The 16429-nt window shown below is 34.2% G+C and overlaps 1 protein-coding gene across 1 annotated transcript in view; it reads right to left on the reverse strand.

Annotated features, from left to right (window-relative positions):
* Nucleotides 1–10734: 10734 nt before the first annotated feature.
* The window catches only part of LOC121266574 (protein CHROMATIN REMODELING 4-like), a 30825-nt gene continuing 25130 nt past the window's right edge, over nt 10735–16429 (reverse strand). Inside the window, 4 exon segments of the mRNA XM_041170444.1 lie at nt 10735–11072; nt 11075–12958; nt 13096–13756; nt 14169–14251. Of these exon segments, the coding sequence (XP_041026378.1) occupies nt 10932–11072; nt 11075–12958; nt 13096–13756; nt 14169–14251 (2769 nt within the window). The 3' untranslated portion in view covers nt 10735–10931.

The following is a 16429-nucleotide window of genomic DNA, read 5'->3' on the forward strand; positions in this document are numbered from 1 at the left end:
ATCATGAGTCAATTTCTGCATGGTCCATTTTCTCGTCAAGGCAAACAATGTGGCTGTTCAAAGCATTTTTGTCCCTTAATTTTCACTAATCAACATCTGTCTCTCTACCAAGTAGAAATTATATATATATATATAAGCATTTGCGAACGGGATTAATTTTTTGTTTGCAAATAATTATTTGTGGCAATTTTAATCGCCGCAATAAGAATCATCGATCAAAGCTCTCAATATTATGATGGACTTTTTCCACTGACAAAAAAATCGTTGGAAAAATTTTTTACCTTTTTTTTACTACAATTGATCATGGTTGGCACGCTTTTATTTACACTTTTTATAGCGACAAAAATCATTAGAAATAAGAGTATTTCAAACAAACATTTCAATCGCAAGTTTAAGTATTATATGTTTCCACTTATTTCTAGAGAGGCAGCTAGGACTTGAGATGATGGAAAAAAGTCATTTTCAACAAGAATATTAACTAATTGCAACAAAATCACTCGAGAAAAAATGTAATTTGTTGTAGTGAAATAAGCATCAATTAAGCTTCCCTCCAAAATTCTTCGAAAAAAAAAAAAATATATATATATATATATATATGTATAATTAGTGGATGATGTTTAACAAGTATTTAAGAGCATCTGCTCATGGAGTACTTGCCGAGCATAAAACATCAAGATGTAGAAAGGAAGAAAAAAAAATTGAAAAAAAAAATACAGGAGTAGAACATCTAAAATATATTAATGCATATTACTATTTAACACAAAATTATTAAATATTTTCATTGTCAGAGTGTGTACTTAAGCTGCTTGAACAGTCAAACAAATAAACGAAGACCAAGCCCTACAAACAAATCGACCCGACGATAATAAAAAAATCAATCTGACAAAGGGAAAAGGTGGTAAAAAATACGACAACAAAATAAAGTAGTGCTTGTACCCTTATTATGAGGGTACATGATATTTTTTTTTTCAGAACACTGGATTTGATGCATGCTGGATCACAAATCTTATTATATTTATAAATATATATATATATATATATATATATATATATATTATGCAATGATGTCAGTGTTCTAAGAGAGCATACATCAACACAGAAATAAAGAGGTAAAAGATCACCCAAAAATACAGCAAATAAGACATCCCAAAAAGAATATAAATTGACGATTTCATGTCTGCAAGCTGTGAATGTCCATTTGCATATGCACACTGGATCGTCTCTGACTTACTGATCGATCGAGAGATCCAAGGCTCCCCTTCAATCCATGTGCTATATTATTTATATATATCATGCATGTTACTTACATATACATATAGTTCTGGCCGGCCACCACGTGATCATGGCTCTGTACGTAGTCTGTAGAGATCAACCCTTTTAACTATGTATCTCCAACATGCAGATCGAGAACCCCACCAGGCCATTGACTTAATCATGCCATTTCTGTCTTCTTCAAACACTGCAAATTAAGTTTGTTTTTCAGATATATGTGTGGATTCTCGTCACCTTGGCCAAAAACGAGAAACTTATACGTACTGAAATTGAATCCTGATCATGAGTCGACCTAATTATAATTCTTATCCATCTCAAAAACTATGTTTCGCAAAAAATAATTTTCTTTTTTAGTTAACATTTTAGTAGTTAATTGGTAAATAATGGTTGGTATTTTTGTATTATAAAAACTGTAAAAAAAAAAAAATTGTAAATGTTATATATATGTCGTATCATTATTTTACCTATTTTGTAAAGAAAAATAATTTATATAAATCTTAAATAAATAAATCTCATATAAATTAATTATTGTAAAAAAAATAGACTTTACTTAAAAAAAATATAAAAAAATTATCTTTTATTAATGAAACTCACATTTTTGCAAAAATTTTGTACAGAATTTAACTATTTGAGATTTGTCCATGGAAGTTAGCAGAGTAATGTTGTTTGAACCGATGAGATGATCGATGTTTTGACCAATTCTTTTTTTTTTTTTTAGTGTTTTTTTAATAATTAAGTAAGTGAATATTATTATTGAGTTTATGTATTTTTTATAAAAAAATATTAAAAACAAAAACAAAAACCTAAAATACGATTGGATTATCGGCAGTGACAACGGTCAGTAGCACCATCCATTACAAAATGCCCAGCAAAAGCAAGCATTGGAGTTGATAGAAAAGGTGATGGGTGGACCCATGATATGAGCCAATCGAGAGGCTGTCAATTTGATGTCATCTGAGTCAAATTATTCAGAGTACTCTGACAAAACGACAGTACAATATATATTCTCAGAATGGGTACTGGGATTCCACTGCCTTTCATCATTTTCTTGCTACTCCTATTCCTCTAGGGTAATCCACCATCGATCGTTCGTCACCGTGATTTTACTCTGAAATGTCATGAGTGGTAATTCCTGTGCGTAGTCCTAATTGTAACTAATTAAATTATAACAAAAATAATAACCAAAATTGTAAAAAAAATGTTACTCTCTAATTAATAATTATTCTTAGGCCAAGTTTGCATTTAAAATTTACTTCAATTCATTTCATTTCATTATTTCAATTTTTTTAAATTTTTACATAAAATATAATAAACAATTCAATTTTTTTAAATCTCAAAATAAATTTTTTAAATTCTCACACAAAATATAATAAATAATTCAAATTTTATTCTCTATTCACAAATCATCTCAATCCATATCAATTCATCTCTCAATCCAAACCACTCCTTAGTCATTAATTAATAGATTAATTCATTTGTGATATATCATCTTAGAATATAATAAATAATTCAAATTTTATTCTCTATTCACAAATCATCTCAATCCATATCAATTCATCTCTCAATCCAAATCACTCCTTAGTCATTAATTAATAGATTAATTCATTTGTGATATATCATCTTAGAATAAATATAGATAGAAGTTACTGTTAGGAACAACTATTTTGCACACATGATGTGATATCATCTATACCACACATGTCTCAAGTCTAAAATAAAAAAGTAGAGAACTAAAAGCAATCATGTAGTGAGTGCAAAGTGTGCACTGCTACAGTAACTTCTCTCTAGCATTACTCATCGTCTTAAGTGTGCATTAAGAACAGGATCGATCATGTGTTGCATGTCATCAACTAGATTTAGTTGATATCTTAGGATTTGTTTTTTAAGTAATGATATACACACAACAAATTATACAATATATTATACAACAATATTATAAAAGATGGGTATTTTTATAAAATTATGTTACTTTTATAAGATGTTTTATAAAAATACCTCTCATCTAACACATTGTGTTGTATAAAATGTTGTGTGCAGAGCATTTTCCTTATTTTTTTGTTACAGCGATTTAAGACTGCCATAACAGTCCTCAAACAATTAAGCTTAAATTAATTTATACCACAGGTGGCACTATTTTTTTACAGTTTATTTTTTAAAAACTAATTGGCCACTGGCAGTAATGTTTGAAGGCGATACTCTTTTGATACCTTTCTTGAAATTGCCGCATGCTTGCAGGTCAGGAAAATGATTAACAAAATTGACCAGAGAAGGAAGCTGCCAATACTGCTGAAAAAGGGTTATATTAACTTTAATTAATTCTTTAACACAGGAGTCGTTTTCCTTCTCCTTTTGATTTTCTTTTCCAAGAATAATGACAGTGTCACAGTACCACAGTCACCCAACCAGAAAATAAGTGTAGGAATATTGACTGATAATTCATTTATAAGAGGCAATGTTTGATCCAGTTTAATTTATAATTAATTCATTTTTAATTTCTCTAGCTTTCTATTATTCCTCTACCACTGTATCTCAATTTCTAAATTATTGGGAAAAGTCTTCGAGGCATTATTTTGTTATTAACCTCTATGTATATATGCAGATATTTGCATATATAATTTAGCCACAAAGAAATTTTATAAAATTAAACTAAAAAATTAATATAATTTGATGATTTGATATGTTAGATTATAAACTTAATTTTATTATAAAATAAATCTAACATATTGTTAATGCTTTAAATTGTACAACAGACAGAAAGGAAGGAAATGATTATCCCCTGCCCACGATGGTGATTTGGGTTTCGATACAATACTCTTCGCGTTCATCCATAAAATAAATAACAAATAAACAAATAAAAATAAATAGAAAAAGACAAATAAATTTATGTGGTTCAGCATAATGCCTACGTTCACGGGTTATTTGGAGGCAAAATTTATTATGATAGCTGATTTTATAATTTATTGTAACCTCACATATCTCACAATATAATTGAAGAATTTAGTCTAAGTGTAGAGAAGTTGTGGTGAGTCTAGGTGAAAGGAGCTTCTATGATCAGCTTGTGGAGAGATCGTTAGATTTGTGAAGATTTCCGCATTATATAGAGGTCTATTTTTTTAGAGTGATTGAGTCTAACTTACCTTGTGTAACTTTTTCCTTTTAGGAGTCTCTTTCCTTATCTCTTCTTAGCCTTATCTCTTAATTTGATTTTCGACTTTATCTCGATGCTAACTTTTAGACTTATGATTTGACCCCTACATATATAATATGAAGTTATTTCAATTTGTAAACTTATTTTTATGATACTTTTTGGTATCGGTACTTGGTAGCACTTCTCTCGTCCATATACTATACATTACCAAAAATAAAGGGCAATACACTTTTTCATTTTTTGATTTTATTTCTGTAACATGTAGTTAGTTCTTTTTGTCTTGGAGAATTTTATCTTTTCGAGCAAAGGGCATTTTGTGTTATGAACCCATTAAGTAGAACTTATTTTTGAAAACTAGCTTATAATAGAAGGGTGCTTAATGACTTATAAACTATCAACTAATCTCATATTTAGTCGATGTGGGATCGTATCACCTCGCTCTACAGCCGAAATCCACAATAGTCTCGGCGCTCATACAGGCGGGCTCTATGCTAAGTTTTTTTCTAGTTCTGATATCATTATTATGATGAATCTATTCCGTAGAATTCATCTTTAAAAATTAAGATGAGTAATGCAATCAATCCACTTAGTATAGGATTGATTGTTATACAGAGTCGACGTGAGATCATAACATTTTACCTTTACATCTGACATTATTAACCAAAAAGAAAAAGTAATGCAACTGAAATAATTAGTTTGGCCAAAACAATAGAAGCTTTTTGAATTTGAACTGAAAAGTGCATTGCATGGCATGGCCTAATTTCTCAAGATCAATTATTAAGCAATCGGAATATTTTTTAATTATTTTGAAAGCAATCACTCTTATCACATGATATGAGTGTGACACAAAATAAGAAAAAAAAAATCTTTTACTCCCTAGCTAAATGAAAATGTCATATCGTGATCATTCGTGGTCTTACGTGACGTGACGTGACGTGTGATGGCGATACATTTCCATTACTTCCACTTCCATTATATGACCAATGTCTACAATCTAGAACTTTAAGGTTTAATTAATTGCCATGCTTTTATGATCACGTGCCTGACACAACGGGGTCTTGGAAAAGAGCAATGCGGTTCAAATATTCGTATTTGCTTGGAACCTTCACCTTTATAGTTTTAAAAAAGTTTTATAACACTTCGTTTGAATGTTAAAATGAGTTCAATTTTTTATAAATAATAATAAATTAAATAATAAAAAAAATTATGTAAAATTAATATAAATTAAATTTAAAATGTATTTAGATATTAAAATTATGAGTTTAATATATTTTATAAAAAGTTAAGAAAGATTGTGGATCTCACGTATAAAGATGTGTTAAGTTAAAAAATATTATAGGTCCCATGTGTAAGAAGTTTTTGAGTTGAAATGAGTTTAATAATTTGAGAGTTGGGTATTTAGATGTTAGACTTAACTTAAAATTAGACTGAATTTAACTGAATTTTACAACCTAACGTAGACAATCATATAAATTTACATTACTTGATATGATACGTTAGATTATAAAATTATTTTTATAATTAGATCTAACGCTTTATATGAATTCATTTTATGTAGATTTATTTTTGTGATATCTTTTTGTAATTGTTATTAATTTTGTGTTTTGTATGTCTTTACGTCAAGTTCCAGCAACTCAACTCTTCAAATTTGAACCTGCAAAAATAGAGAAGAAAGAAGCTGGGAGAGGGTGCCCTTGAGGCCGGAGAGCAGTGTTTTAAATTTCGTACCGTACCGGCCGGTACGGTCGAAATTTTTCGTTTCGACCGTCCGGCCGGTACAGGTACTATATCTGTTCCGTACCGACCAAAATACCGGCCTATATTTCGGCCGGTACCGACCGATATTTCAGCTTGTGTTTTTTTTTTTTTCGTTTTTTCAAACTACAAGCTTATTTTTTAACTCCTAATTCAGATTAGACTATTTATAATTTTTATATATATGTATTTATATATTATTTATTTATATATAGACTATTATTTTAGAATATAATTTTTATATATATTTATATATATAATTTATTCATATATCGACTATCCCGAAACGCTATCCCGAAACGGTACCGGTACCGAAATATTTTGTTCCAGTGCCTTGCCCGGTACGGCGTCCGGTACGGTATTTAAAATATTGCCGAAGAGTCTCCGATGCCAAAGTTAGTAGAGTATTTTAGAAGTTTATAAATAATAATGGAGTATAGAAATCAGAGAGCTTTCTCGTATCTGAAAATTACTACTTATATCATGGGTCTAGGGGGACAAATCGTGCTTGTCCCATTAGAGTTCATATCCTTTCTACTATTTCTTTTGTCAGAATTTTTTAATGCGGCTTATCTCTGCAACGGTGTAATTAATGTGGCATGTAGTTTAGATAGTGGTGTCAATAATTTGGCGTAGTTTTCTGATTTGCCTTACTCTCCTGATATTTTTGGTGGTCTGTCGATATTCCTACGTCAAAAGATCAAAGGTCCTCCATCTTTCTCGCTCTGCCCTGCCAAGTATGTTCGTCCCATCAGTCATCATTATTTACTTTCTCTTGCAGGCGGCTTACTTCGTAGATAAGTTTAGACCCTAAGGTTGGGTATCGAGTTGAAGCCTATTACTCTCGACCGAACGCCCAATAAACTTAGGAAGTGAGGGAAATCCCCTTACAATTGTAGCACTTTTCTAATTGAAATAAATATATATTTTTTCGTTGAGCCACTTGACCTATGAAACTTTTTTGAGAAAAATATTATATACATACAATATTATATATTGAATCGATATTGTTGCTTTCGTGTTATAAGCTAAAACGAATAGACATCGTAATTGAATATAGTTCTTAATATAAATAAATGAGGAATGTTATATCTACAAAATAATTATATAAAATAATTTTATAAATTAATGTGATTTTATCTGATTTGTTAGAATTACTTTATAATAAAAATAATTTTATAATCTGATAAACTATATCAAAATATATTAATTTGTGAAACTGATTTTATGTAATCATTTCGTGGCCGAAGTATTTCTCTAAATAAATATTAGAGATGATAGAGATATATATAAATAATTATTAAGTGTTTAAAATAAGACCCACTTTTCCTCTATATATACTTGAAGAAACTCAACACTTCCACACCTCTAACTGTCCCACTCATTTCCGCAATCTTTTACATCCAACGCATCTAGCCAGAGAGATAGACACGAGAGAGAGATCACAGAGAAATTAAGAGATGGCCCAAATAATGTGTCTCCTTTGGTGGCCGAAAAACACTGCCACCACAAAAAGTGGCGGTGGTTCAGCCGGCAGCACCACTGCCTCCGCCACCAGTATGAGTACCACCGCCGTGTCAAGCACTTGCCTGGCAACCGATGTCTCGCCGTCGCATTGTTGTTGTCTAACCAAACTGGTGAGGAAACTAAAGAGACATAGCCGAGGCCTGCGCGCCACGAGTAGTCGACAGAGTTCATTCCAGTGCCGATACGATCCATTGAGCTATTCTCTCAACTTCGATACCACTGGAAGTGGAGGCTTGTTGGATGAAGATTACCATCAGTTCTGCTCCTTCTCTTCTAGGTTTGTGGCCAACCCAAGAAACCCTTCTCCAAGACTAGTACTGGCCACTGCTTCTCACTAGAAACTGACCCTAAAAAACAAAGCAAACTTGTTTTGCTTTTCGATCTCCTGTTTGGTAGATTTGTTTTTTTTTCCTTGTCTTTTTTGTTTTAGTTGTATCGATCAAATGGGTAATTAATATATATATATATTTATACATTCACAGATAATGACATGTATATAAGTCTTTTACTTCTTCCTTCTTTATTTTTGCTCACATTCAGATGTTCAGTACAGTTCTTGTCATAGATCACAAAAAACGACATAGGAAAGCTAGCGGAAAGACAGTCCTTGCTATATTTACAAGACGCAAGCAGGCTACTTTCCTATATATATAGAAAGAACCCTGTTTGTCATGCTGTTGAGACAAATTATAAATGGGAAAACAAATACAGCCCGTTCAAACTTTAAACTCAGAGATTAATATGGGAGATACTTTCCGGTATATCTTGTTTGGGACGAGAGAAAAAAGAGCGAAAGATAAGATGGGACCAAGTAGGACCTGTCTCAGAAAGCAGTAATTGGTATCATATGTTTGCAAGTGGGCTCTTGGCCGTGAGATTTGATCATATGCATTATATAAAAGGAAGTTAAAATAACGCTTTGAACACAGAGAGAAAGAGAGGGAGAGAGATTTGTAGGGAGCTGTTTTTTTTTTTTTTTTTTTTTTCTTTGCAGTTTTGTTTGAAAGTTGACTGTGGAGCTAGCCATGTGCAAGTCATGAGCTACCATCTTCGAGAAAGTTTTCTAATATTTTGGTGGACATATTCCGCGATTAACGGTAGGAGTTTACAGTGAGACAGCTTTTCTTCTGAAAAATACAGCACGAGAGAGGCTACAAAGAAAACAAAGAACAGTCTCAAATATAAAAGTTTCGAATAAGTTTTTTTTTATTAAAAAAACGAGACTTATTAATAAAAAATATTTTTTATTTTTTTAAGATGTAGTTTACTTTTTTATAAAAACTTGCACGTAATTTGTCTATTTAAGATTTCTACGAATCATTTCTTTATTTTGAATCCCAAGCAATATTACGTGAATTTTACTTACCATAATAATAATAATAATAATAAATATGGAAACTGAATTTTGATTGTTGCGTTTGGCATTGAATCGGGACATATGTTAACTTTATTTCGAAATTAATTACAAATGGAATTAATTAATAACAAACTTACAATAATTTTATATGCAAATGACATTTTAGATCTCTTACAAAAATCCCACTATTAAATCCTGAAATTTATCTTATAATAAAAAAAATTAAAGAAAATATTATCTATACTTGCAATTTTACTAACTAATAAAATAGGACCGACACTCTATATGTATAATATAATGTATAAAATTATACGCACATGTAGCACTACTAAAAAGTTATCTATCTCATAAATTCATTAGCATTAACCCAAAACAGTGGTCTACAAAAACTCCACTACAGAAACGTAGGTTCCCCTATAATAATATTCATGTGGACAAAATAAAAAAAAAAAAAAAAAAAACCAAATTAACTCATTAAGCAGGGGATCAGGAGCTGCATGTCAACCGGCACGACCATCTGAATTTTGAAAATTTTATGTCTATATCTGTGTCCAGATCTCTCTATCAAATATAGCAAAGTGCACATGCACCACTCAAACCGTTACGGCCTCGAGCCAAAAACTTAGGGCTCGTTTGTTTTTAAAGATGAGATGAGATTAAAGTTAAAAAGTTGAATAAAATAATGTTAGAATATATTTTTTAATATTATTTTTATTTTAAAATTTGAAAAAATTGAATTGTTTATTTTATTTTGTATAGAGATTTGAGAAAGTTATAATGATGAGATGAGATGAGATGAGATGTTTTTCGAAAACAAATAAGGCCTTGGTAGTTTGCAAATCAAACTGTATCAAAATCACCACACAGGGTGGCCCTCCCTTGGTGGAGATGGGTGAAAACTGATTTATTAGACCTAAAATCCATTTTTTAACTCTTCTCTCTCTCTCTCTCTCTCTCTCTACATGCTACATAAGTTGTAATGGGATGTTTGTTGGATGAGCAATGCTATACAGTCTTAAGTTATGCAAGCGTCACACATTCATTTTAAATAAAAAAGAGTGCATAGTACTTAAACAACTCATATAAACTGTATGTAACATTACTCAAAATTAATTTTTTAATACTAAATCTCACTATTTTTCATAAAGAGCGTGCAGTGCTAGAGTCCACCATTAAAGAATTAATTTTTTTATATAAGTCTCATATTTACTAACTTTTTTTCAAAATAAGTACATGACACTTGCACATTCTATAACTGTAAATATCATTTCTTATTAATTTTTTCATGTGAATCTCATATTTACTCTTTTTTTTTTTCAAAAGTCATGAAGTACTTGCGCACTCTATTATAAATATCATATCTCTTGTTGGATTACTCTTGTATCTTGGATTACATCAGTTACAAGCTTTATTATTAAGATCAAGACGACGCTTGCCTAGGAAAAAATAAAAAATAAACTTCTATATATACGCTTTCTGCAGCCGCATTCAGCACCGATAGGTTGCATTTCAATCTCCTGTTTTAAAACTGAGGAATTTTTCAAGGTCTGGCATGCAGCAGCATTTAAAAAAGGAAAATTAGCCAACAAATCCGACACCTTAATTCGGATATAATCTCATTGGTCTGGGACTAGAAAACGAAAGAGATGCTCATGGATTGGTGCAAGGCAATGAATTAAGAAATATCAAGCAAGCAACACTATATTTCATTTTCTCCTACAGAACCTTTACAAGAGATGTCCTAATAAACCTATATTTTCTGTTCATCACTCACTTCATACCTACAAAAATTCGAGCACATTGGTGAAGATCCTGAAACTTTTAGTAGCATGAAAGAATAGCTATGTTCAGGTTTTCGGTCTCATATTACGGCTATGATTCATGGTCACTTACAAGATGATCTGAGACAGTGCCCTCAGATGATATATCCTCACCATCAGGCCGTTCAGTCCGAAGGGGATCTGACTGAGTTTTGCTAGAATCTCCACTTTCAGGACGTTCCTGTAATTTCTCCCCGGATTTGAATTCCATACATTAAAAGGTGAGCTCTGCTCAGCTTTCCTTTTTTCAAATGCATCTTGCGGGTCTGAGAATCCGACTAGGTCAACAGATTTTGATACCTCAAGCTTACCATCAATGAAGCTTGAGTTCGTCATGCCAGAAATCGATGACATATGTGGGACAGGAGCAACACATGATGCTACCAGCTGAAGCACTTCGGGAGAGGGGGACAATCCCATGCCGATTTTCTTCTGCTGGTGTAAATGTACTAATGAGGATGATGGGTTCATCATATTCAAATTTAGAGGACGCAAGTTCAGGTCAGATTCAATCTGTGGAAGCGCTGTTGTTCCCAAGGTCAATTCTGGATGCAGTGAAAATGTTGGAGCCAATGAGATTGAGCTTGAACCAGCATTACCACCATGGAGGTTTCTTCGGAATTCCTGACTCCTTTCAGCAATGTCTGGCGGTACCCACCTCGACAAATGTGAGCTCCGTTTCTTTTTCTTCTTTAGAGTCCGTCTTGGATCCTTTGGTATGGAAGGAGGCGGAGCTGGGATCACAAATGGAGGGATGGTTGGCTTATCTTCTCCATATAGCAATCGAACTGAATGTGCAATTGCTGATACAGTGGGTGGCAAGTCGGGATCTGGGGGTTTTGTGGGTGCACTCACAGCTTCTCGCAACCAATGGGGTAGCTTGTCCTTTGAAGAACTACATCCAGCTGCTTCTTCGCCCTTTAAGTGTGAAAGATTCGGCCTTTTATTGGAATCAGGAAGCAATACTGAGCTGACAGATTCGCCAACTCCTAAATCGAGATTAGGAAACTTCCCATACTTATTAGCACACTGTTCATCCTCTTTTATCTGTGCATCAAAGCTGGTCGAGCAATTCAGACCCAAAGAACCTAAGCAACTGGTTCCATATGAATTGAGCAGAAATGGCTTGTCAATGGGTACATTTGAAGAAGTTCCCAGCCCTTCACAAGGTCCAGCAGAAGACTCCCCAGGATGATTTGCCCAATACTTCTCATGATTCCAAGTTGGCATAGATACAAACTGGTCATTTTGCAAACCAAGTCTATCAGATGTTTCAAAATGTGGCACGCTGGGCATAAGATCACCAAAACCCAATTTCATGTCTGTCAGGTGGGCCTTAAACTTTGGGGGTGTGGTGAGTCTACTACCTCGCAAGGCCCGGGCCATCATTCCATCAGAAATGCCTGGAAATAATGAAGATTTAGTAGACTGTGTCGGCTTGGTTGATTTTGGAACTGGAAAGACTGACCCATCAAAGAGCTTGAGTTGTTCCTCCTCCCACCTTGCTGATAAATCTTCTGATGTTTTATATTTGGAAAATTTTAACCTCGGGTCTCTAATCATGGACTCCCAATTTCCCCGTCCATGTCTACGAACACCAATCCACAAAAAATCAAGTTCATCTTCAGACCAGCTGTCTTTTTTCGATTTCTTTCTAAACATATTGCTTGATCCAGATCCAGTCCTCATCATTATGCTTTCAAGCACCTTCTTATGTTTTTCAGGAAATGAGGAAAATGTGGCCGGCATCTGTCCAAGATCCAATGTGGGTGGCATCTCCCTGTCCTTCTGATTATATCTCACTGCATCTTGTGCTGGGAATTTTAGGTTGGGCAGTAATGGTATTGTTGGGAAGTCCTGCATGAAGCCATTGACAGCTTCAGGTCTGCTACCTAATGACAAGCTAGGTAGGTAGTCAAGATGTGAAGTTGGTGCGGTCTTTGCTGAAAGTGAGAATCTGGACAGCATTTTTTCATCAAATGGCAAGTTTGGCAATGCCATCTTTTCTTGAAAATCAGAGAAAGTAGAACCACAACTTTCTAAACGTTCAGAAGCTTTTCCTTGGACAGCAGGCAGGCACTGCAAAGAGAAAAGGCATGGCAGTTAATATGAGGACGAGAAATATAAGCCTGACATGGAAGGGGGAGGGGGGGGGGGGGGGGGGGGGGGGGGGGGGGGGGGGGGGGGGGGGGGGGGAGAGGAGGGAGAGAGAGTACTGGAAGATATGGAGGACAGTTATCCGGGATGCTGTTCTTAAGACCCTGTTGCACAACTTCAGCAGTCGCATCTGGTTTCTTTGCTTTGTCCAAGCTAGAGTCCTGATTTTTCCCATCTGTCTCAATTGAAGTCCTGAAGCAAGAAGCCAGACTGAATGGAAACTCTGGTCCAGGTCCCAGCTTACTTTGTCTGCCATTTGCTCTTAACAAGTTTCGATATGATGGCTCCACTTGATTAACATTGGGAGCACAAAGTCCCAGAACTGGTAACAAGTTGCTGGTGGGCACTGAGTTTGTGTAACTCGTGCTTTGAAAATGGTGACTAGGAAGGAAAACGTCAGGAGATGGATGACCAAGTGGATTGACAGGAAAATCCAGATGACTACTCATTTTGTACTTTGACATTCTGCCCAGCCTTAAAGGGATGTCATTCTTACACTTCGGACCATCTACTGGCTGAATGAATTTGTCATCCTCTAAGTCAATTACTGAAATCTTCTCACTGACAGCTTGATGTAATTCAGTTACATCCCCTTCTTTGGAGTTTATGGAAGGATAGTTAGGGACAGAATCAGGTTCAGGTATTCCCCCACCAAGACAAGATTCTAAACCTGCATTCCTCTGAGCAAGCCGTTCCTTTTGTCTAGCACGGAGTTTAGCACTGTTCAATGAAAATTAGAGAGTAAATGGCATAATCCATGGTTTCAATATATTAACAACCCATAATTGCCCTTGATCATCTCGCAAAGGGCCAAAAAACGATTTAATCATGTACTATTATACAACAAGTTGAAAGTTACAACAACAGTAAAAAAAAAAAGAACAATTTCTTTTTTGCACAAAATTGCCAAGCTGTTCTAACAACTTCATGATGAGAACAAAGGCTTCTTTTCCCCCTGTATGCTGCACTTTTGCCTGTCAAATTCATAGATTTTTTATTCCCTTTTGAAATATCTTCTGTAATTAACTTCTTTGCGTGAATCATTGTCAGCAGTAAATTATTCATGTGCATAGTTTTCACCATTTTGGCTTCTTAACAAAATCAACCGCAGTAGAAAAGTAATTGAACCTACAATTTTGATTTTAGTGCACGTCCTGCTGGTGTATATTCCCGCTCTGGCTCTGGTTCCTGCTCTCGTTCCTCATCACCACAACTCTGCTTAACAAACAAACAATTATGGAAATGGTTCCTTATGGCAATGTACATAAGCAGGATGAAGAAGCAACATGTACGAGAGCATAACACAATTAGCACCCGGAAATTATGCACCAATCATTTTTTTTATAAGTAGAAATTATGCATCAATTATCAAAGTGATTCAAATGGGAGGCCAAAAAAAGCAAGTGGATGTCCCAAGGAAATACATGATTCCCTCACATTCATCAGAGGATATGGCTCTAAGTAGAGTTGCATTAATACAAAAAACAGGCATGCCAACAGATTAAATAGATCTTTTGACTGTATATGTGTCTGATGTGTTTCCAATACATTGGCAAATCAAGCTCCAAAAACAATACTTCTCTTAAAGGACTGCATATAACAAGAATGATTTATTAAAGAACGTGTTAAGTCATGAGTTGGTCGTTGCTAGACACTCACCCATTCACAACACTGAGCATAGGGTAGGAATAGAAATACCGAAATTTTTTTGATAAGTTACATACCAGTTTTTTTACAGGACACGTCACATTAGAACCTATAATTTAATAGATTCAATTTACAATTGTCTTCTAAGTAACAGATATTTAGTTAATAAGAGGAAAAACTTCATGTCCATAACAAGTATAGAAAAGGTTTCCCAAAAAATTAGGTGGCATCTCCTAGTGCAGGTCCCACTTGAGTCGTTTCTCAGGAGGGGTGGTTTAGATACAATCCTACTTTCAGCACTTTTGTGGTGGCCGCTCTCCATACTCAATCCACACACTTGGACTTAGAAAGGTCACACCATTACCATTACCTGTGCGCTTGACCACTCTCTTGCTTTTGACACTACGTCTATTCCTTTTGCAGATTTCATAGATTTTCTAAATCTTAGATTTTAATTTTTTTAAGTAAAAGGAAAACTGCCTAAAGGAAAAATAAGATTATCCCAGATAAAGCTTAACCATTGGTGTTATCTTTACCCGTTGATTAGACAGTATTCTCTTTATCTTGTCAATACGGTTAGCTTGTGAGAAGAGTTTTTCTAATCAAACTTTGCACGTCTATACCACATAATGGAAAGAAGCCTTAATGGGGGAGTACATACTTTTGAACTCCCACATTTCTCACTTCTCTTGGTCAACATTACATGGTATCAAAGCCATATTGATCCTACTTCCATTTTACCCTTAGTCATCTTTCTTCCATTCATTTTTTTGTTCTTAAATTTAGAACCATATGTATGTCATTTAGTTGTCTCAGCTCTCTATGAGGCCCCGTTTGGATAGTGAAAGTGTTTTATCTAATCTCATCATTACAACTTTTCTAAATTCCCACACAAAATATAATAAACAATTCAACTTTTTCAAATCTCAAAATAATAATAATATTAAAAAATAATATTTTAATAATATTTTATTCAACTTTCATCTAAAATCATATCATCTCATCTCATCTCATCTCACTATCCAAACTGCACTTTAGTGATTCTTTATCTTAGCAAGATGACATTCTCAATTGACACTATGGGCAATTTTCAATGTCAGTGAAAGTCATGATACCATCATTGTCACTCTTTTGGGTGTTGAAGTGCACTAGAATGATAGGCAAGAAATCTGTCATTGCAGCTGCTGTAGAGGTTGATTTCAGGAGTGATGTTTGTTTGTTGTGGTGATGACGATAGTGTTGATGAGTATAGTGGTTGGTTCTATCAATAATGCATGTTGACAACGCTAGTGCTTTGGGTTTTGGTGGTTGAGAAATCATCATCGATTTCCAACACCATTGGTGTGGGCAAGTACTCCTCAGCAAAGTAGGCTTGCCCGAAACTGTGGTTGTCCTATTCTGAGTGTTTGATAGTAGAATACACCTTAATCACTCAATTAGAAAGGGAAGATCCCTCTTTGGTTACAAGGATAGGACATCTTAACTTGAACCACGCCAATTTTCACTCAGTTCAAGTTATTGGGAATTGAGGATTTCTGCCCTATAAGCCTGGTGAGTGGGGTATAGAAGATTATTTTGAAGGTTCTTGCTAATCAGCTAAGCTTGGTAATAGAACAAATTATTTCTAAGCCTCAAAATGCATTTGTTCGGGGGAGATACATACTTGATTGAGTTCTCATTGCCAATGAGTGCTTGAATCATAGGTTGAAGGAGGGAGTAACGGGCATTCTATGCAAGCTTGACATG

This window comes from Juglans microcarpa x Juglans regia, chromosome 5D, assembly GCF_004785595.1.
Source record: "Juglans microcarpa x Juglans regia isolate MS1-56 chromosome 5D, Jm3101_v1.0, whole genome shotgun sequence".
Classification (NCBI taxonomy): domain Eukaryota; kingdom Viridiplantae; phylum Streptophyta; class Magnoliopsida; order Fagales; family Juglandaceae; genus Juglans; species Juglans microcarpa x Juglans regia.